Source organism: Clytia hemisphaerica, unplaced genomic scaffold (genome assembly GCF_902728285.1).
Source record: "Clytia hemisphaerica strain Z4C2 unplaced genomic scaffold, Clytia hemisphaerica genome assembly, whole genome shotgun sequence".
NCBI classification, from domain to species: Eukaryota; Metazoa; Cnidaria; class Hydrozoa; order Leptothecata; family Clytiidae; genus Clytia; species Clytia hemisphaerica.
In genome coordinates, this window is record NW_027103644.1 from 653,367 (window position 1) to 676,460 (window position 23,094).

The window sequence follows — 23,094 nt, forward strand, 5'->3', positions numbered from 1 at the left end:
ATTAGTGATTGACCAACTTTTGAGCAGTGAGGAATTAAACAGAGATCTTGCAAGAATAAGTGAGTGGGCTCGTCAATGGAAGATGTCTTTTAATCCTGATCCCACAAAACAAGCTGTGGAAGTTTACTTTTCCAAAAGGCTCTTACCAGCTAATGCTCCTGTTTTATATTTCAATAATAATGACATAAGAACTAGTGAATGTCAGAAGCACCTAGGTCTTATCTTGGATTCCAAACTCTCATTCAGTCACCATTTAGACGAAAAAATAAAAAAGGCCAACAAAGGTATTGGCCTCATTAACAGACTTCGCAAACATGTACCAAGAAAATCTCTGCTTACTTTATACAAATCTTACATTAGACCACATTTAGACTATGGGGATATTATATACGACCATCCTGGAAATTCGACTTTTGTTCGTAAGCTTGAATCCATCCAATATAATGCCTGCCTTGCTATAACTGGCTGCTTTCGTGGAACGTCTCAAGAAAAACTTTATTCTGAACTTGGTCTCGAGAGTCTTGCTGATCGTCGATTTAGTAGAAGAATGATCTTCTTCTACAAAATTGTAAACAATTTAGCCCCCTCTTATTTACGTAACTACTTACCAGCAAGACTTGCGGCACCGGGTAATCTAAGAACAAGAAATCCTATTTATCAACTTAATATTCGAACTGAGCGTTTCCGGAATTCTTTTTATCCATACTGCATAACACAGTGGAATATTCTGGCTGGTCGTATAAGAGATATGCCTTCAGTATCTACCTTCAAAAAAGCAATCCTTGAGTTTCTAAGGCCCAAACCTTCTCCTGTTTTTGGAGCTCGTGACAACCAGGGTGTGATCCTTCTCAATCGTCTTCGAGTAGGATTTAGTCACCTCAATGAACATAAATTTAGACACGGTTTTCGTGACACCTTAGATCCATTTTGTGCGTGTAGAACAAATTCCATCGAAAACTCTCAACACTTTCTTTTGCACTGCTCTATTTACTCTCAGGCAAGACATCTTTTGTTCAACAAACTTCTGAACCAAGACATAAATATTTATCCACTAAGCCCTCCTAAACTCTTCAACCTTTTGTTGTACGGTGATCCAGAATTACCTTTCAACATAAATAACATAATAATTAATCTTGTCATTGAATTTATTCTCGACTCTGAAAGGTTTAGTGGTGCCTTATTTTAGTTTAATGATCTTCTATCACAGCTCTAATATTTTTTAATATTTGTGTTTATCCTTTTAGTGATGGTTTTTCCCTTTAAGTTTTTTTCTTTTATTCAATAGCTTAGTACCCTTGGCGATATCACTTAGTGCCTTGCGGTGGGAGGAGCTATTTATTTTTTCTGTGTTTGTTTTTGTTAGTAGTATATGTTCGTAAGTGTAATGTAGCTTCTCAAATCATATATAAAAAAAAAAAAATAATAAAAAAAAAAAAATACTTGGCTTAATACTTGGCAATATAGCCGACACTTTGTTACGGCGAGGTTTTAGCTACCCTATCCATATACTGTCTCCTCTAAAACGATGTGCTTTGTATCAATGAAGTTAAAGCCCGAAGGGCTTGAAGCGAGTTTTTAACCTTTCTTAAGTGAAGAAAGTGAAGCCTTAGAATATGCGTCGTATTTTTGACGACGGGTTGAATTTAGCGCTTTCTGTGTTTTCGAGTGGAATATTTTTTGAAATCTAGTGGCAAATTTTACTAACACTACGCGGGTCGCTCAAGGCTGCACAGCAACTTAGGTAGGATTTAGCAGCTTCAAATCCTGCCTGGGAGATTTCCTTTTAGCCCTTTAGGCATTTACTTCATTGCTTTGTACCATTATCTACTACGATTCTAATCATCTTAACTTTTTCGTTCACATCTGTAGGAAGCTGAACGCTTGGTTAAAAACGCACAAAACAATCTGTCAAAATGTCAAGTCAAATGTGCTTCATACGAAGAAATGATCAATCGATTGCTCAAAGAAGATCAAAACCACAAAAAAATTATGGATGGAAAAGATACTCAAATACTTGAACTAAAACAACAGGTATGTATTAAAAAATTGTCTTATTGTATACCTTTATTGTGAAACAATTATTTGACAAAAAGAGTTACATATGCGTTAGGTGACAAATTCAAAGCTTAAATATACAGTTAGAGATGTGAAATTATTATAGAAACCCCGAGCTGGCTATATAAAGGGAGCGGTCTGTAAGATTTTTTGTCGGCAGCAAAGATTTCAAATACGGATCTTTAAAAGCAAGTTCTATAGCCTACGATTCAAAATGGTTGTTAAACTCAATGTTAGGCTGCATCCACTTTCGTTTTTAGCGCTCTAAACTTTATATAAACTCTTGACACCTGATATCGGTCAAAAAATTTCTTTGACTTAATTCATAAAGATGGAGGCTCCCATAAAGTTAGCCTGTACCTGTATGAGGCGATGGCCAAGTGGTCAAAGGCGTCAGTATCTCAAACCAGGGGACGAGTCGGTTCGAATCCCTGCTCCTTCCAATGTTCCGTTCAGTTCATAGATAGCCGAGCCGGCTGGCCGTGGACCTCGTAAAAACAATCGAAAGACTGTCTAAAAGTCCTAGATTACTGGGCTATCCACGTAAAATATCGACTCTATCTACCTATCACCCCGCCGCCACGGGCGTTTTTTATATTTTGAAAAAATCTTCCCGACAGTCTACGCTACCATAAAGTGTGTTGAAAAACATTTTAAATTGAGTTTCCGACCCTTCTTTGTCGTTGTCTCCTGAAGCGACCCTTCCAATATCTACGAAGTGGTGTAAAACAGCTGAGGTAAATAATCGGGTTTGAAAGGGCATATATTGTCGTTGTAAAGGCGTTTATACGAAAAACCAAAACTGCTTCATATCCAATAGTCATAAGTAGTGCTGATATCATCATTGGTAATAGAAATATGCAAGTCCAATAATTTAACTGGATAACGTCTTTGATGCTTCTTTTTAACGTTCTGAACATGTCCAATCGTTCCGCCCTAACGCCATGTGGGTTGACACGTCTTTGAAGAGCAGCCTCGCTTTCATTTCGTACGTGTAAGTTCACCTTTCCGAGAACGGTTATAGAGATAAATGTGATCCATCGTACGATGTTTGTATAAATGATGGCACTACGACTCGAGATAAATGTTTCGTCTATTTTCTGGACGCTGATATTGAAAAGACAAATCAGAATCGACAAGCTCAGGATACAACATATAGCAACGGCAATGTGAATTTTTCGTTTGGTCACTATGAAGTGGTATCGTAGACAATATTTAACAGCGATCGTTCGGTCTACTGCTATCATTATTGTGACTAATAAAGATAAGCTTGCCCACAGGTAACTTCCAAGAAACAGGATCGACATTATAGTATGATGGCTTACATTGTTCATTATGAACAGAGTCACTACGTAGTGATGGAATATATGGAATCGAAAATTGAGAGTATTCGAATTAGGTAGTACTGGTCAAATTGGCTTTGGTGATTGTATATTGGACAACGCCGTGCAATAGCAGTATAGGTATTTGTAGAAATAAGTAAACGAGAGCATTTGTCTGGCTATATGTCATTGTTACCACCATTTTTTTACCGATGCTAAAACGAAATTTCCAAGATTTTCAGAAAAACAAGCTACGTCAAGACTCTTTAAGATCTGGTAAACGTTGTTTTCGAACGATCTATTTGTCTGCAAAAATTATCTGAGGCTAATTTCATTTAGGGAGGGAATAGATGCCAAATGAAAAAAAAAACTTTAAAATCTGTGGAAACCCCCTGAAAGAATGGCAATATTTGCAACAAAAAAAAGTGGATTGGTCTTTTACCCCCTGGAATTTTCAGAATAATTTTTAACCCCCTGAACAATTAAATTAGGTCTGTCGATACTCCATTTTCTTTAATTTGGGTTGATGACACCTTAGCCAAGCCATTGAACCCAACTCCCTGAAAAATGCAAAAACTTTCCTTAGACCCCATGAAAATTATATTTTGATTAACCCCCTGGAAATATTCGTTGACCCCGGGATAGAACAATAAAATGGTCTAATACGTAAGTGCGACACACATCGTTGGAGAAAGACTATTATGGAATATCGAAACATGGTAGGTTAGGCGTAGCTGAAAACGATATAACACATTAACACAAAGAACAGTATAACTGACGCAATGGGCTATTCTCAGGTGCCCCCTCTTGTTAATTTTCGATTTTTTCCATCCCACCCAGACCCCCCGTTTTTTAATTTTTGAAAATATTTTCAGCTGTCAAAAGAAGAGTCTTAGATCAAGCAAGACATGCGAGGTGCTTGCCCGAGGAAGTTAAAACAGAGACAAAACAGAGAAAAAACAATAAACGATTAGTTGTATTCCACAAAATTCTTCTCAGCCAATCAGAATCGTGTAATTATGTTAGGTTAACGATTATTTAAGGTAGTCACCAAGTAAACACCGCTTCTAATTCTTCCACAGGCTAAAAAATAATGACAACAAGGACCTGTCTTCGGAACTTCTTAAAATGGGCTGTTCCATAAAATTTCCATACAGGGGGCTAGACGAACCTTTTCAAGTGAAAACAAACTTCTGGGAAAAGTGTAGATACCCCCTGGAAAATGGCAAAATTTGCAAAAGAACCCTTGGAAAAAACAACTAAAATCAGTTGTTCACCCCCTGGAAATTCAAGAAAAACTTTTTGCCCCCTGTTAGACCCCCTGGAAATTCTTCTCGGATTACATCCTGGAAATGTTCGTCCACCCCCTGTATGGTCATAAAATGGAATGGCCCAATGTTCTTAGTCTTACTATCTTACTATTTTATGAGTGTTTTTCATGCATGTCTTTAGAAACTTGGTGTTCAATAGAGTCCATGAAGCCTTAAAACTTTCTTAACTTGTTCTTAATATTTTGGCCATCGATGCCTTATGTTCTTATTTAGTTTGTTCTTATAAAAAAGTGTAAAGGACAAAAAGATTTTTGTGTATCCTTGCTGAATGCCAAAAGTAAAACATAAAAACCCAAAAGATGTGTAAGCAATCGATATAAAACATAACATATTTTTGTTTGAACGATTTTTGGACCTATAAATTAACCTATGTCCGTCCGTCCTTTCGTTTGTCCGTCTGTTACCATTTTTTCTCAGGATTGGCTCATTAGTTTTTCTGATATTTGGCACAATGATGCAATATGGCAATGCCCAAAATGTGACTGAGCCCGATTTTCGAAAAATGCCGGAAATATTCCGGAAAAACTGTTTTTTGGCATTTTATCGAGATTTTATCATTAGTTCTTTCTGATTTTTTGCTCAAAGATGCGTATTAACAATGCCCAAAACATGGCCGAGTCCGATTTTTGAGAAAAATTTTTTTCGGCCGAAAATGCCGGAAATCGCCGTTTTTCTGGATTTTCATTGGACTTTTGCCTTATAATTGGTTGTTTTTTCATTCAAAAACATTATTATTAGCAATGCCCACCATCAAGCATATTTCAATTTTCAATAAAATTGATTTTTGAAGCCGGAACTATTTAAAAATCGCCGGAACAACCTATATTCGCCGGAAAGACAGTATTTCTTGAATATTTTTTTATGAAATTTTGCACACTGATGCAAAATGAAAATACCTAAAATGTGACGGAGCCCGATTTTCGAAAAACATTTTTTTACGGCCGAAAATGTCTGAAATATGCCGGAAAAACCGTTTTTTGACATTTTCTCGAATTTTCATCCTTAGTTTTTTCTGATTTTTTGCATAAAGATAGAGGGCAAGGTTCTCTAGAAAGTTGCTCAGACAGTTTTTTTCGGAAATTCTTTTGGCCGAAAAAAATCGGATTTTCTTATTTGGGGAAATTCCCTTATGTCATTTTAGGGAAAATGAGCATTTCTCGAGATTGGCTTGGTACTTTTTTCTTATTTTTTACATAGTGATATAAAATAGTAATAATTAATTCCTGATGGAGCCCGATTTTCAAAAAATTCACTTTTTATCGTCAAAAGGGAAATCACGCTAAAATATTTATTCACCCCAGTATCTACGACTATAAGTCATAGCACTTCAACTTTACTTCACAGGTCGATATTAATTTGAGTTGTGATACTCACGGTAATCTGCGGTTCAAGCTGCTCGCTACACTTTTTTACTCTCTTGCTATTTGTCTTATTTTTATCTGATTCTCATCATGTTGCCTTGTACCAAGTTGAAGTTAAAAATACTTGACAAGACCAATCAAACTTGGGACAATTTTACGCAAAAACTTATTCTTAAGACTATCCAATATTTGAGGCCAAAAGTTAAACAATACGTCTCTGCCCCCTCTTGAGTAAACCCTTCTCAATATATTATGCAAATTAGAAGTTAAATTAAATGATTCTAAAAAATCGAGTTCGATCAGTTCGCTGATTTAATTGCACTATAAAATTCAAATCTGGGTACACTGATAAGGATGCTAGACAATCAATACATTTTATTAGGCAGTTAACTAGAAATGAATTTCAACAAGGCTCCCGAGCGGTAACTCTGATCACGATATCACGCAATTTTTTGTCTTCAATCACGATCACGCAAATCAGCAAAAAAAAATATAACCACACATTTCTTTGAAAAAATTCCAAATCACACGTATCATGCCTCAAAAATTTTTCAAATCACGATTACGTTTTGACCTCTGATCACGCAATCACGAAAAAAATTTCCAAATCATGTTATCACGTTAGAAAAAAGTCCCCATAGCGACATCACGCTAACCGCTTGGGGGCCTCTTCAGCACTTCACACAAATAAAATGAAACTGCTTCTGAGTTTAAGCTTTACTTATATTAAAGATGTTCAGGAAGACCAACCTATTCGACTATTTTTTTGTTTTTCAACTTGAAGACTTCGCAATACTTTAAACCGCTTAGAAAATGCAATCAAAAATACTAATAACGAGGAAAAGCTTAAAAACGTAAAAATCAAAGTAACTTTTGGAGTTATATTTTTTGAAATTCACAAAGGCGTATCTAGGGTAGGTCAAGTAGGTCAAGTGACATAGTTCCAAGAAATTGAAAAAATAAAAAAATTGCGAAACAGGCTTCGTACCTTATTTTTCTATAACACGTATCGGTATTCGTTTGATTTTTATGCCAGACACGGCATAGCGCGTAAATCCCAAAAGTAACTTCAACGAAAATTTATCCCCGCAGTGTTTACCTCCCTAATGTTTCGCAAGTAAAACTTTCGTGATTTGGCGGTCTTATTTTGATAATCCGAAAACTTGAATAATTCCGCCTGACCTATGTCTCCCTGTCTGACTGACTTAGAACCACCCTTTTTGACCTCTTCCGCCCTATCAATATCGGAATTACATTTTACAGTCAAGATGCCGAGCGCAAATTTTCTCAAAAACTACGTAAAATGACCTTCAAAAACACCCTGTGTGTCCGGCCGATCGTCATTGAGAGAAAGATTTGAAGCATAGAGACATAGCCAGAAATAGCTGAAGCGACCTCGGCGACCTAGCAGAATTTCTTTAAAAAATTGGGTTAATAGTTCTGAGGTTACGTACACTTTCTCTTTCAGTTTTTGTAACAAACAATACTTGATTCACATTTCTTAGCCTGTCTCGTGGAAAATTCTTATTGAGTGAAGCTTCGAAGTTAAGCTGGAATTAGCTGAAAAGACCTTGGACACTTTTAGAAGAAAAACGGATTTATAAACTTTTGAAATGGTGTTGAAATGCTAGTTGGATTGAGTGTGTAATCATGACTGCCAACAGTCACTTGTCTAGTGTAAATTCTATGATCAAAGCAAGGAATTTTGAAGGTCTTAGAGAACTCAGAAAGTTGATAGTTAAGGAGATCTCGTGTTTTTCTTCGGTCAATGAAGACACTTTGAGTCTGCGGTTATGCAAAAAGATAACTGTGCAGACTTTTCTGTTCCTGCTGGTGTGGAAGAGGACGACAAGAAGATTGAGTTATTTATGAAAGGAAGGAAAAAGAACGCACGCAATGGTTGGAAAGGGAGGTCGCACAATTAAGGTCATCCCATCAAATGTGTCTACTACAACAAGATATTATAACTCGGCAATATGGTATTTTGGCACAACGACAAACTACCTCGTTTCTTCCACAACAACAACTTTTCCAGCATTGGTACTCCATTCCGAACTTACCTAACCCGCAACTGAATGGGATTCTACAGCAAAATGTTAACGCCTTACAGTTGTTGAATAATATAGTTTCTTCACAACCAAGTTGGCCATATTGTTCAAACTAGCTCGATTCATTTAGACCTACGAAGTTTATTTTAAGTTATTTCGTAAACGATGTACGATTCTTCTGATGGAATACATAACTATATTGAGTGGTTGATGTGCTTTTAATGTGGTATTGGCTATCTTGTTGAAATATTATATTTATATTAACCCAGAAGGACTGGACTGTTGAATCGACTTGTTTCACCATTATGATAGTAAATGTTTCTAGACTATTACCGTAAATTTTGTAATTTAACGTGTGGTAAAATTTGTTTCAATATAATTTCAGCGGAGACAAAAAAGGCTGTAACTTTTGATAAAATTCGAATTAGATAGCGGTTTTTGTTTGTTGAAAAGACAAACAGGAGTGGAATATTATCTTTAATATTTCCTCCAATTTTCCCCTAATTATTAACGCGTATTCGGCACGCCTGAATTTCGTAATTAATTCTTCTCTATTTTTTCACGCGTAGCGTCCAAGAAAATTTACGGTATGTCATCGTTAAATTGTCATGTGTTATAAAAAAAGTACAGTTGACGCTCTCTAATTCGTCTCGATCTTCAAGGGGAATTGGATTTTCATCGAATAAGTGAGCTTATCAAATAAGGCCTATCGAATAGTAGAACGTCGAATTAGAGAGCGTCAACTGTAGTAATATTCAATTTTGCTGTACGTACACTTCTGGTTATTTATATTTTATAGACGATATTTTTGTACATGGAGAACCCCCCTTTTTAACTGTTAATATTGTGTGATTAAATGTAATTGTAAGTGAGTAGAAAGTTTAAGTTAGTTTTTATATCAGACGTGTTTTAAGTTTTAAAAGTGAAAATATTAGTTCCTTTTTAAGCAAAAAATTTTTTGGACCTACCCCGGTGGGGTAGAGGTCCTATAAATTAACCGATGTCCGTCCGTCCGTCCGTCTGTCCGTTCGTTCGTCCGTCCGTCCGTCTGTTACCAGCTTTTCTCAGGATTGGCTCATTAGTTTTTTCTGATTTTTGGCACAATGATACAAAATGGCAATGCCCAAAATGTGACGGAGCCCGATTTTGGAAAAACGTTTTTTTGGCAATTTCTCGAGATTTCATCATTAGTTTTTTCTGTTTTTTTGCACATAGATGCGTAATAGCAATGCCCAAAACATGGCTGAGTTCGATTTTTGAGAAAAATTCTATTCTTGCCGAAAATGCCAGAAATACACCGGTAATCGCCGTTTTTGCAGATTTTCATTGGTTTTTTTCCTATTATTTCTTTGTTTTTTCACGCAAAATCATTATTGATAACAATGCCAACCATCAAGCATGGTTCAATTGTCAATAAAACTGATTTTTGATGCCGGACTTTCTAAAAACCGCCGGAATAGCCGAATATCGCTGGAAATACAGTTTTTCTTGAATTTCTCGAGCTGTACTTTATATTTTTTCATAAAATTTTGCAGACTGATGAAAATTGGCAATACCTAAAATGTGACGGAGGCTGATTTTTGATGAAGAAAAAAATTTTCGGCCAAAAATGCCGATAATATGCCGTCAAAACCGGTTTGTTGCCATTTTCTCGAGATTTCATTAATCGTTTTTCCCGATTTTTGCATAAAGATGTGTATCAGCAATGCCCTAAGTGTGGCCGATTCGGATTTTTGAGAATCGTGTTTTTCCGGCTGAAAATGCCGGAAGTGTGCCGGAAATCGCCGTTTTTGCAGATTTGAATTGGTTTTTTTCCAATGCCACCATCAAGCATGATTCAATTGTCAATAAATCTTTTGCAATTTTGCAACTGGAACTTTCTATTTCTTTTTTCCCTAAACCCCTCCCCCCCCCCATCAAAAATCAATGATGAAATTTAATGCATTTTCGCTAACTGCTATATTTTCCTAATGATTGTTTTTCTCCTTATTGCTATCTAAGTTTCATCATCAGGTAGGTCCATTCAGCATATTGCTTGTCTTTCTCTAAAAGCATCTCTACAGATTTTCCAAGGCTAAAATGACTGTCAATTTGTATCCTTTTGTACAATGAGCATCACTTTCAGTATAATAATAAATCTTTTTGGAGGAATTTGACTTACGATTATTATATCTCAATATTTTTTAAATATTTTTGCAAGAAAGTGTCATTTTTGTCAGCATTCTGACATGCAAAAAGAAGAGATATTAATAAGATGTTACTAGCCAGCACCTTACAATTTTCCTGATTTTAAGCTATAATATGATGTTGGTTACTGGATTGGAATACTGTTTGGTTTGGTTACTGAATTTATTCCGGTCTTACTTATTCTGGTCTGTAAATTTTTGAAGAAAGAAAGGAGAAAAGCAAGATGGCGGCCGATTTAATTAAAAAGCAGTAGATTTTCACTTCGTGTCGGAAAACGGCAATTGTGACAAAAGTTTTGTGACAATCTTAAATCTAACTTTATTAAATCATCAATGAAAGATTGTAGCACGATATTATAATGAAATTAAGTGTCATTAAACAAAATTAAGGACAGAAAGTGGTACCCCAACAAGTACCCCAATTGGTGCACCAATTGGGGATACCATGCTTTTTAAAATAACCCAATTTTTACGAGTTAGACCAAAACTGACGATTTCTTACTCAAACTGGGCATTTCAATATACTCGATATTGGCACTTAAAGGGCTAAAAGAACAAATTAACGGTGGGGTCCAGTCGTTCTCAACACAACATGAATTTAATAAAGACACTGAATGAAACGGTGGAGAGCGAAGTATTCTCTTTCTATTGTTTAAGGAAACAATCGTGGATCGAGCTGTGTCCGCAAATGACAAATGTCGGCTCGAAATTCTCTGATTTTGAAAAATGATCAATAATCTCATTTCTTGATAGTCCCTTATCTATATCTTTTATGTTCTTGTACTTTTACTCGCCGAAAATTTTAAAATAAAAACGAAAATACTTAACGGATACATTTATTGAATCTGCTATGACAAAAAAACCGTTAGACAAGAAAAATGCCTACAATGATACTGATTTTTAAGTTGGCAATATCTTTCTAACAATTTAGGTTAAAGGTTAGAACTTTCTGGTGTCAACATTTAATTTTTCATACATAGCATGCTTTTCGTGTTATTCTCGCAACTTGAAACGTCATAACAACACATAATTAGCAATTATTATTATTCGTTTGCCTCTCTAAGGAAACCTTTAATTCTCATTTGGGAATTGAGAGGCTGTGTTTTGATGAAAAAGTGATTAAAAAAATAATGAAGGAAGGATAATTAATAATAATATCATTAATGCGGACATAGCTAGAGTGTTAGAAATCAATGAAAACCTTGCTTGTTGTTTATCCAGTGTCTAAATATTAAATCCATGGTCTCAATCAAAGAATCATTTTAGTACTGTAACCTACAATCTCGGACTGTTATCAAGTTGTACTCGACTGAGGCGGAACAAAACACCATTGTGATCGCAATTTACTAGTTTCACGCATGAGATAAAATTGAAATTTTGACATTTGAAATTCAACTAAAAGAAAGAAAAAACCAGCTGCGCTGAAAGGTCGCCCGAATAGCTTAAAGAGCTTAAAATTCTAAAAAGATAAAAGACAAAAGACGTAAAGCTAAAAACTGAACAGTTTAAAACGTGATTGAAGGAATAAAGCTTTTAGGGTAAAAAGTAAATGGTATCCTTGATATCTTTTTGAATTCATTCTCGTGTTTCGTGATCTGAAATTCATATTTTTCATCATTTTTCTTTTAGTATGCAGTATCGAATCTTGGCTAAAATTGAAGCAAAGATGTAGGGGACGGTAACATATATGAATTCATTGTTTACTCAATGAATGGAGATGATTGTTCGTATCTATTTGGAAATTTTGATTCTAGATCAGCTGGTGTTATCGTGCGTTTGTTGATATTTGATTTATCGAAATTTTGATCATGAAAAATAAAGAATGGTTACTTCAAGATGACGTGAAGATAATAAAACAAAGATTGCGATTTCAAAGTGGCTTTCACCGGGACCTTGGCTGGCGAATGTCTTAGCATTTTTGCTTTTTGGTTTGAATCGGTATCAACTGTTACGTCGACAGCTTAAAGATTGGAATCGTGAAATAGTTTTTTATATATTGTTTTATTTTTGTTCTACTTTTGTTTACTTCACGAACTTTCTCTGAAGTGTCAGAAGAATTTTCTAGGTTTACCCATTGTTGCTAGCCCTTGCTAGTTCTAGAAGCGGTTCACTTTTCAGAAAATTTTCGGTGCATTCCCCTCATTTCTAAACTTTGATCATCCCCAAGCTAATTAGAACGAATGCCGTGAAACAGGTAAGAGTAGTTAGTATTATTATTTGTATTTTCCGACGTTAAACCAATGGCTTTCCTGGTCTTTAGGTTGACCTCACCCGAAATTTGTGTTCAATTAAATTCTTCGCTGTGTGATCTACTCTTGTCTCCAGCATAGACGGGGGGGGGGTCCAAATAAGCAGGGGGTAGGAAAACTTTCCAAATTCTAATAAGCGGGGGGATGGAATAAGGGGGGAGGTAATTTGAAGATTTTTTTAACTGAAATCAATTTCAACAACAAAAAAGAAACTTTAACAAATGAACACGTAAAATAAGAACCAATACTAACAAGGTTTATCTACACTGTAATAAAATATTGAATTATTCGAATTAGATTAATCTTAATAGGAGCGGGGGGGATGCATTTTTTTTCTCTAGCAGGGGGGCGTCTATTCGGGAGACAAGAGACAAGACAAACAAGATAAGAGACAAGATAAACTGAGTGTATTTTGAAAGGGGGAAGCATTGTTGAAGTTTCTTGAAAGCCTACCCCAATTAATCTCAGTCTAGCAGAGCTTTTAATATTTGGTAGCAAATTTTCTTGGCTTTAGACCATTATAAAGTTTCCTCCGGAAAGCCTTCACAAACCTACTTTACGAAATCATCATATTGTAATATTTGTACAGGCAACTGATTCACTTTTCGCATGACTTTCCACTACCAAGAAGTGTGGTGTTCATCGGGTTATCTTTTTCTCAAAGTTATGAATGGATCTGATTTGCGGATCAGAGTGCCCTAACATTCAGAGAAGTTTCATATTTTCTTTCTGGGTAGTTTAGAAAATTTCTTACTTTTTCAATGAACTTGAAGTTTTTCTAGTATTGTTTCCATTTTTTTGGTTTTGCTTGGTCAAATTTTCACAATATGCTTCAATTGTAAAACGGCTGTTTGGCTATGTATCCCGTAATAACCACTTTTCTTTTTATCCGAAAGGTATAAATTCCAGGGGGCGGTGTCATCGTTGTGTTTCCAGGTAATGGAGGGCGGATTTTGCACTTTAGTTCCAGACTCAGAGTTTAAAATTTTGGGCATCGAAATGGAGTCAACATTGGTGCTTTGGTAATTCAGTTTTTCGCAAAAATTTGAAAGATTTTTTTTAGGTTGCTAGGTCTTGCGAACTCAGCATCCCAGGACTATGAGTTTTGTTCATCTATTATAGCTTCTCAAAATATTTTATATTCTATATTTAAATTTTATAGCATTCGATAAGCCTTATTTAGTGACCCAGGAAGGTTTTTATCAACGCGCCGTTGTGGATTTATTCCGTCATTGTGTTTTCCTTTATTATGACATGATTTTTCATCCTTGGAAATTTTGCAGACTGCTGTAAAACATCTGTTTCAGCAAGGGGTGAAAAAAAATCCCTTTGGTTGTTTTTCTTCTGTTATGTATGCGTCGATTTGGTCTTTTAATCTATTTGAAGTTGTGGAAGACCTTAGAAGGGACAAACTTGTGTTGCAAAGCCGATGCTAGAGGGGGTTCAGGGACAATTTGCGTTTCCTTTCGTATTTCATCGTCCCGATGAATCGATTGCAAATCGATCTTTTGAAATGTTTGTTTCGTCTTCAATCAATTTTTGTTGCCAGTCGCTTCGGTGGTTCGTACTTAAGTTGAGAAGTTGCTGATTTTGTTCTCCCTCTTACCTGATTTACTTCGCGTACTTCAGCTGAAATCATTCATTTCCCAGATCTATTTGGAGTGACTCTTCCTGTATCTCATTCAGTTTTATTCGGACCCGTCGTTTATTCGAAGTAATACGGTATTTTATCAAAGTTGTCAAAGTCAATGAATTTGTCTTTCAAAAAATTTTTTGAGATCGTGGTAAGACTTTCTCGCGCCTTGGAATTAGAACCTCAGATTGGATCTTATTCTTCTTTTCTTTGCTTTTAGGTATACGACGTGTACGTTCGGGTTATTCGATGTCCTCCATTCTTTTTACTTTTTCTACTTCTTTCGTTTTCCTTTTGTCTTGTCGGATGTCGACGTGATTTATTTAGGTGGTTAATGCTGTTGATTCTCATAAGTGTTGCTTACTTTTCTTGTGTCTTGTGTTCCAAGTTTGGCTTGCTTGTTAAACCCGTCAAAACCAAAGCGCCAGGCTAAGAGCAATGGATATTCGCTGTTTCCCCATTTTTCAAAAAAAGCTCTCTCCTGGAAAAGGGAAACAGATATTTCGGGGAAATGGGCTCGTTGGCTGCTTCTGGATATTGGCATGGATTTTGCCCTTAAGGAATCAGAATTATTCATTGGCCTTTTTGGTTTTTGGTAATAGTAACAATGGCCATAAAACGCCGGAAGGTTCCAGATGATGTTAACATATCTTAAGTTTAGTATAATTTCCCTATTCGACGTCTTTGTTGTTAAACCATAAAAAGTGTCTTCACTTGGAGCAGTTTCCAAGCCTTGAACTATTCTTAGTTGGTATTCTTCTTTCTTGATGCTCCTGACTGCTTGTTGATGTGGAAATAACATTTACTGTCAATCTTGATGTTAGACATATTATCTAATAAAACAAACGAATTATCGCTTATTGGGTTTATCAACTTGCCTTTTAAACAACCCTGTCGTGTTTTTATTCCTTTCTGAGTTTCTAAACTTACTCAATACTCTTTATACCCTCTAAAGTTTTTACTTTTGCGACAGAAATATTCATGTTTAGCACGTTTACTCGTAGTAGAGGGGTCAACCGGTAGTACTTCAAAAGCCCATAACTTTGAAACAAACTCTTACTTGCTTTTTCATTGCAATTTTGGAATTGGCGGAAAATTCTACGTCGATTGGTTTAAAATTTGAAGGCGTTCGAAGCAAAACTGAGGCCACAAGAGCCTTTTGAAGTCATTAGAAAACTCTTGGAAAGAAAAAAATTGTTGCCTAGAAAAAGATTTTTGGCAATGAATAATTTGACAAATCTCTGATTGTGTCAAAAATTATATTATCATCGTCGGATTTTGTTCTCTAGACTCTTAGAAGAGTTTTGTTGTTCCTTTCGCTTTTAGGTTCCTTGGTTTTTCGAAAATCGAATTAATTTATCGGTTTGTTTGCCTAGAAAGTCTTCGTTTGACGGAAGAAAAATTAACCTCGATTGCTTATCGAATGATGTAACATTTATATCGTAGAATATGAATATTTGTAAGTAATCAAATTATAGTCGGTTTTTGCTGTTGAAAACAAAATGAACTAAACAAAAAAAATACCTCAATCTGTCTTTTTATGCAAATTGTATTTCCTTTAAAATTGAGGACTGACTGCGTAATCAAATTCATAAACAGAAATATTACGGATAGATCTTCTAAAAGCGAGATGGGAATAGCGTCTTTCCTTTTTTCCTTCGGCTTGATAGTTTTTGCGAAGAGAAAATTATCAATTTTTACTTTGTTGGCATCATTTTCTCAAACTTTCATTATCAAAGAGTCTGGGCCCACCGTGCAACGTTTCCTTCAAAATTTCCTTAAAAACCCAACGATAACTAGTGCTTTTCCAGAAATATTATAGGAATGGGAAATTTCGGACTGACACGTGTCAAGTGGTAAGAAAAGGGATTAAAGGGGGCGAATTTATGCACGATAGCTTCTAGGGCTTTGTATCTAAGGATCTGAATGAAAAAGTGGTATTACGGAAAATTTAGCCAAACTTCTTCTATAATTGAAATGAAAAGGTTTGATTGTAGGGAGATAACTAAAAAGTCGTTTTTACACACGCTCGAGTTTAAATAATTCAGTTCCTCTCGGATAGTTCATACGACATCTCCCTACGGTCTTCCTCGCCTAATTGTGTGAAAATTGCGTGAACTAAAGCAACCAAAGACTATGGAAAGGATACAACTGAAAAACTACAATCGTGAAAAAATTAATTTTCAGAAAACTGCCCAACGGGAAAAATAAATTTCGAAAAATTCTCTGTTTGAGCGTTCTGCTCTCTAGACTATGTTATAGTCTAAGACGATTCACTATCTAAGAAAAAAGCCCAAAGCCGAAGAAAATTCGCAAACGGATTTTTTTACCGAAAAGAGTTTACAGTCGGTAGAGAGTTGCCAGTTTCTTCGAAACTCTCCCGCCGATTTTTTCCCGTATACCGCCATAACGCCATGCCGCCATATTTCCCGCCTTTACTATCATTGTAACGGACGATAACATCGTCTATCTGCTCTCTCGCTCGGATCATTATAACATTCATAACTTTGTTGAGACAGGTAAAAAACCGGCGAACATTCACTCGGTAGTATTGGAAAGACAGTCGTGAAAAGTGGATCGGGTGTCTTAGATGTTTTTGTAATTTTTTTGTTAGTTTTTTTTAATTCCCAAGAGACCAATTTTCGTGCCATGAGCGCACGTGCAGCTTAAAGACCTTAGTATTAATTATTCCCTAATGACCAATTACCATGCAAACGTAAGAGAGATTATGTAATCACGTTCCTAGTTTACTGCTATTAAAGAAGCGCAAGTAGTGCGCATTTTACAACCAACATGCTTGGTTTGGCAGTAAAATAGCAAAAGTAGCACAAAACTTTGAAAATATTATCTCACAATAGAGTCATCCACGAAAATCAATCCACGCGAAAATTAATCCCATTAAAGTAGTAGCGTTTAATTTTCAAATATCCAATTTTGAATTTTCATTCGGACTGAAGACTTATTATTTAAAGTCTCACTAGTTTAAGTGTGCACTGTTTCTTGTTTTGCTCGTCATTTTTCAACGAATGCTACCATTCAAACATAATATACACTGTTGAAAAGATAATTCATTTAGAGCACTATTTTTTTAGCAAGATCATTTCAAAAGTTCCTTTTTTATGTTTGTAACTTTATTTTTGGTATGGAGGTACTTTGAAGCCTCCTTATTTCAGCTCCAAAATTATTTTCACATAAAGTTATTGTATCAAATTACACGCTTTTTTTATAAGAATATCTTCTATATGAATATCAGTGTGAAAATTGGCCAAATGATGCAGTCATTTTGTATTTGGTTAATAGAAAAAAACTGCTGCCTTTGTTAGAGATAAATTGAAGCTTTAAAGAAGAAATGTAATTTTAAGCGAAATGTTCACTTAAATTAAAAGTCCAAAACTCTCAAATTGATCATTTCTCATGTTTGTAAAAAAGTCAAGTCTAAAAAAGTGAGAATACTTTAAGAATATTTCACCCTCAGTTTTGGCAATTTATTAAGAATACTTGACCGTCATCCAAAGTACAAAGTAAATCTCAACTAAGATAATGATTGAATATACCAAACGGTCTTTATATCTTGACAATATGAAACACAATGGGTAAGTAAAAGATTATGCCCAAAGTTTTTAGCCTATCTACGAATTAAAATTTTAAAAGAATCTGATAGTGCGTCAAATAGTGTTAGCAATTTGCTTTTGCTCTGGCCAAAACTACTTGTTAGTGTATACGTCAAGAAAATACACTACTTTATTTTTGCACCGATGAGTATTGCTTCCTTGTTTAAGATTTAAATTAACAAGAAAAGGTCAACCAGTAAGCACCACTTCCTCTACTCTTAGGCCCTCCGCTTGTTAATTTTTCGATTTTTTTCCAACTCCCCCCCCCCCCACCCGGACCTTATTAGGACCCCCCCTGTTTATTAATTTTTTATTTATTTTTGTTTTTCCTATTACCAAAAGGAAAGTTCCTTGTTTTACTCTAAAAAGCCTAAATTTAGTCTATTAGGGTTTTTTAAGGTCTATTTTTAAACCCCCGGTAATCAGGTTCACCCCGTTTATTCAATTTGAAAAATTTTTCCAACCCCCCCCCCATTTATTCGAGCATATATTTGGCACCTAAGAGTTCACCCCCTGCACAATAGGGTTAAGTGAGGTGGTTTTTGGGTACGATATTTTTGCTGGCATCATCAAAAAATTTAAAAATTACAATTCCTTTTTCTAGGTGACCCCAGGGCTCTCTCCCGTACATGCTTTTGTTATTTACCGCCTAGGAAATGCAAAATAGAGACATATTTAAATTTTAAGCTAGTAGAATCAATTTAGTCTTAATGACCAGGATTAAAAAATTTACAATTCATGTAAATTAAAATATTTTTCCTTCGTTTATTATTTGCTTTGTCGTCGACTGAACAAACCAACGGCAGATGGAATTTCTTTCGAAGCAACTTTTGCAGCAAGACCTCAAATTGGATCATAAAGTTCTAAATCATCTTCTTCGGATAATTCAAATAAATTGTTCATTCATAGGTTTTAGTAAGCTAATCTCCTGTCAAATATTTAGGCTTAGTTATCTAAAAAAATTAGAGAAATGAAATTAGAACCATTTATTCATTAATAAATTTCTCTATAGCCAATTGAAATAAGCAATTGATAATACTAGAATTTGATAAGGATGAAGGCATTAGATTCCAAACAAAAGTGTCTTACCCCTGACTTTTATAGAGACTTCAATTAAAAAGCTAAATAGGTAGGGAAAGAAAATTAACATATCAATTAAATTGCAGAGATAGGTATCAATAAATAGTTCATAAACAATAAATATACATTTACAAAAAGAAATTTTAATAAATAAAAAAGTACACGGCGATCTTAAGTCGGAACTTGAATTCAAATCATCTTTATTTTTGGTGGAAAAAATAATTTTATGATTTTCAAAGGCAATGTGATAATTTTCAAAGGCAGGACTTTTCCTTTATCTGGTAAAGAACAATAAAAAGAAAATCCAATGAAAAGACGTAAGGTCGTTTTTTAATCCAGTTCCCCTCTGCGCCCCAGGTCCTTATAAGAAACGGCAGTACACTTATTACAAAAATTTCCCCGATTTTCGAACATTAATTTAAAGATCGCCGTGATATAAATTAATGAAAATAAATTAATTACATTAAAGAACCCCTATTTACACCACTCATTCGGTCCGTATCGATCATGGCTTGCTGGTTCACTATAAGGTAAAGAAAAATAGAATTGCAGGGTCGCAATTTTACCATGTATGTATGGCTTCAAATAAGCAAATTCATTAATTGTGCACTAATCTTTGTTTAGCTTGCTATTTCTCAACGAATGATTCAATATTAGCATATTATATACCGTTGGAATAATGATTTAGAGCACTTTATAATGAGAGATATAAGTAAACAATTTTTAGAAAATCAAGATGAAAAATGAAGAAGAAGAAAATGAGCTATATCCTACATCCTACAAAACTTCATTTTTGTTTAAATTTTAAAACTTTTAAATGTAACTTTTAAATTTTGAAGCAATGAGAATATTTTAGGTTGATTTCCCCAAAAAGTGAAAAATATCTGACGAAATGAAAAATATAATTCTTATAAAAACGTAAAGTGAACACTTAAAGTGAATGGACTTTAATAGGTTCCAGGCAAAATTAAGCATTCATAAAATTGTGCTTATAAAAAAGCAGATCTGTTTTCAACACTTTCTAAAATTAGTATACAGTACCCGCAAAGAAAGAACTTTAATAATCTCAGACTTACCGTTTATATAATAATTCCGCCTTCTGCCACAATGTGGGCAGACAGGAGCACATTGAAACTAAAATAGAATATCATCTTTCTAATATATCTAGTCTATTCCAAATAAATTTGAATTCCGCATATTTAAATACATTGCTCTTGAAGGAGAAATAATGTAACTACAAGTAAGTGATACCTCGTTGGAAAGGAAATACTAAGCGTACGACAAAAATTTTGAAATGAACCCCCCCTGTGGTTAGAGTGAATGTGAATAAAAGTGTGAAAATGCAATCGTGAATAAATATTTTAGCTTGATTTCCCTATTAACCCATGGCCCTTTTCAAAAATCGGGCTCCATCAGAATCAAAACCCTACTAGAATTACAATAATAGAAACTAGAAACACAGTAAGCAAAATTGTGTTGTAAAATGAAGTAAGAAAACATTGCTTGAAGGATAAATATCTTTGATGACATGTCTCTTTCTTCTCTCAATTTTTCATTTCAACATATCGTGTTTCGGTCCGTTATTTTCACCCCTCCACTGGCTGAAAAAAAATCCCACCGGGTCTGTGAGAATGGGTTGTCATTTCAGTTTCAACAATTGCCGTGGTTGTTGATTCTAGATAAACAATTTCCAATTTTCAGTTATGAAGTTGAAAGGGGATGCTTACATCTTGGGGCCTGGTGTCTTCTTGGTACTAAAAATCAGATAAAGAAATTCAAGTATTGGTGGGATATTAAAGCATTCCCGTAGTCTAAGACATATTAGAGAGTTTAAATATTTGGGTTTTTATCCAAGGAGACCGTTGTCTAGATCCTGACCATCTGAAGACGACGGTAAATCAGTACGTTTTACCGTCCTTGATTTAGCAGGTTGTTCCTAATCACCGTCCTCAAACACTCTACTTTTTCTTTGAAATGTACATGCTTGGTCGCGTCACACAAAAGATGTTCAATAACATTTGATAAAAATCAAACACACACCTCTAATTCTCTCCTCATATCTACGATCGTCATTTCATGCTGAAATCAAATTAAATGAAATTACAAGACAATTATAAATACTAAATTTGTCTCAAAATCGAGACAAAAATACAGTTATGATTCAAACCCTTCCATCATTACTTTGGTCAGTAACATTTAATAAAACACCCCTGTGTCACAGACCGGTGGACCCTCACCCCGGTGGAAAAATAGGCCAAAATATCGTCCCCGGTGGAAAAAATATCCTATAATTTGAAAACCCCACTGCGAAATTGCTCTATGATTTTATCCCCATTGAAAATTGAATGTAAAAAATTACACTCCGATACCATCTCCACTGTAATTTTTGAGCTGGAAACAATAGATTTTCTATCCCCATTGGCATTTTGATAGAAATTTTCATCTCCACTGGGGAAAAATGTTCTACCGGGGCACTGAGACAGGGGTGTAATAAAAATTATACACGCACCTCAACTTTCATATTTCTCCTTGCTGTTCTCTCGTCCTGAAACCACCGCGTGAAAAAACAATAAATAGTGTCTGAAAAGTATGTAGACAATTTATATTTTCTCAGATTTAGACATGGAAAAATGAACTAAGAAAACGATAAACTTGACACTAGCCTGGAAACCTGGCGACGAAAAGCCGTTTTGCTGAGCCCAATCTATTTTGATTTTTATGATGGCGATGGCTGCAGTAAACGGTTTGGTCGCCAGAGGCCAGAGGAGACCTTACAGTTTTTGTGCTCGTATTTTGATTGGCTTAGAATTCTCGAGAAAGCAATAATTTTACGTGTAATGTCTTTTGGGTCAAAAGATAAAGAATGTTTCACAGATGAAAAGATAATCATTTCCAACAAAAAGTTTATAATTTTGACATTTCATCATAACGTTATGACGCCAGAATTTTTAGTTAATTTCACACTAACTTGATAGGGGAGTCAAATAAATGCATCCGGTGTGCAAGAGACGTAGTTTTTCAGAATGGTGAAATTTATCCTTCTTTGCGAAAAGATTTTCGGAGAAACTTTCTTTTCCCCAAAAGATCCTGGGGAGTACTACCCTTGCTGGCCGACGGGGGTGCTCCGCTGAGGTTTGAAAAATGGACTCTACGTGGGACTCGTTTTAATTTTGCCGAAATTTGCGAAAAAAGTGACCCTAAATGGGACTGAAATTCCAAAATTTTCTTAAATTTTCTACTTTTTGCCCAAATTTTCCAAAAAAAGTGACTACAAGTGACTGATTTTTCTATTTTGGTGTTTTGTGACCCTACCTGGGACTCGTGGAGGTTAAAAAAAGGTACGCTGACCAGTGGCGCATCCCCGTAACCCATTTTGCCCTAGTACACCCCCCGGGCAGTAAATATGACACTGTTAACTCACACACCTCTTTCAGTAGAGCAAATAGCATAATAAGTCAAAATTAGTATACCTGAAGCTCTCTCAAAAGCCTTCTTCTTTCATTTTTGTCTTCCTATCAATCGAATATATTTGGAGATTAATTAAATTCATTATAAACAGAGTCACTGTCCTGAAGGCATAAGTACTCCAGCTTAAAATGTAGATCAAAACATCATATCCGGAAATTCTAAATCAAGATCAAAGCTGGTTCGTTCTGAGGAAATTTTATTTGTCAATTTTTGTTCAGCTGGGAAAACGTAGTTGGATAAATTTATATCAATTTCAGAAAGTCCCGTAGAAACCTTACTTTTCTCATCGGGAAAATATATTAAGAAAATGATTATGATTAAAAAAATGAAATTAAATAGGAATAGGAAACTTACCCGGCCCGACGTTTTGAAGCTGGTGGAACAATGTTTTGTAGCACTCGAACGTCGTGCAAATGCTATGATATAAATAAATAGTTATATTTAAATCTCAGGGCAAAGATGTACAAGCAATTTCATTGTTTGGTAAAGTTTAACAATCAAAATGACACAAATCATAATAAGTGAATTCAAAAATGAAAAGCTCAAAAAATACTCCAATAAGGCTAAGATATAGCCTGAAAGCCACTACCCCCCCACCGCCCCCCCCCCCAAGTCGAAGATCCAATGAATAAAAAGAGGAAATGCTGAAATCGCCTGAATTTCAAATTCGGAAAAACAGAAAAATACCAAGAAATTCTAACTTGTACCTAGCTCGTTTTTTTTATGATTCTGAGAGCACTCATGAAAGGA

General features: G+C 35.2%; 1 protein-coding gene across 2 annotated transcripts; it reads right to left on the reverse strand.

Moving 5' to 3' along the window:
- Positions 1-19,045: 19,045 nt before the first annotated feature.
- On the reverse strand, positions 19,046-22,712 carry LOC136802908 (atherin-like; the record flags this gene model as incomplete). Of its 2 annotated transcripts, XM_067059662.1 has the most annotated exon segments (7): positions 19,046-19,399; positions 19,953-20,010; positions 20,604-20,630; positions 20,917-20,955; positions 21,386-21,421; positions 22,347-22,388; positions 22,699-22,712. In XM_067059662.1, coding segments are annotated over 7 exon segments (281 nt in total), but the record flags the coding sequence as incomplete, so codon positions are not given.
- Positions 22,713-23,094: the final 382 nt, after the last annotated feature.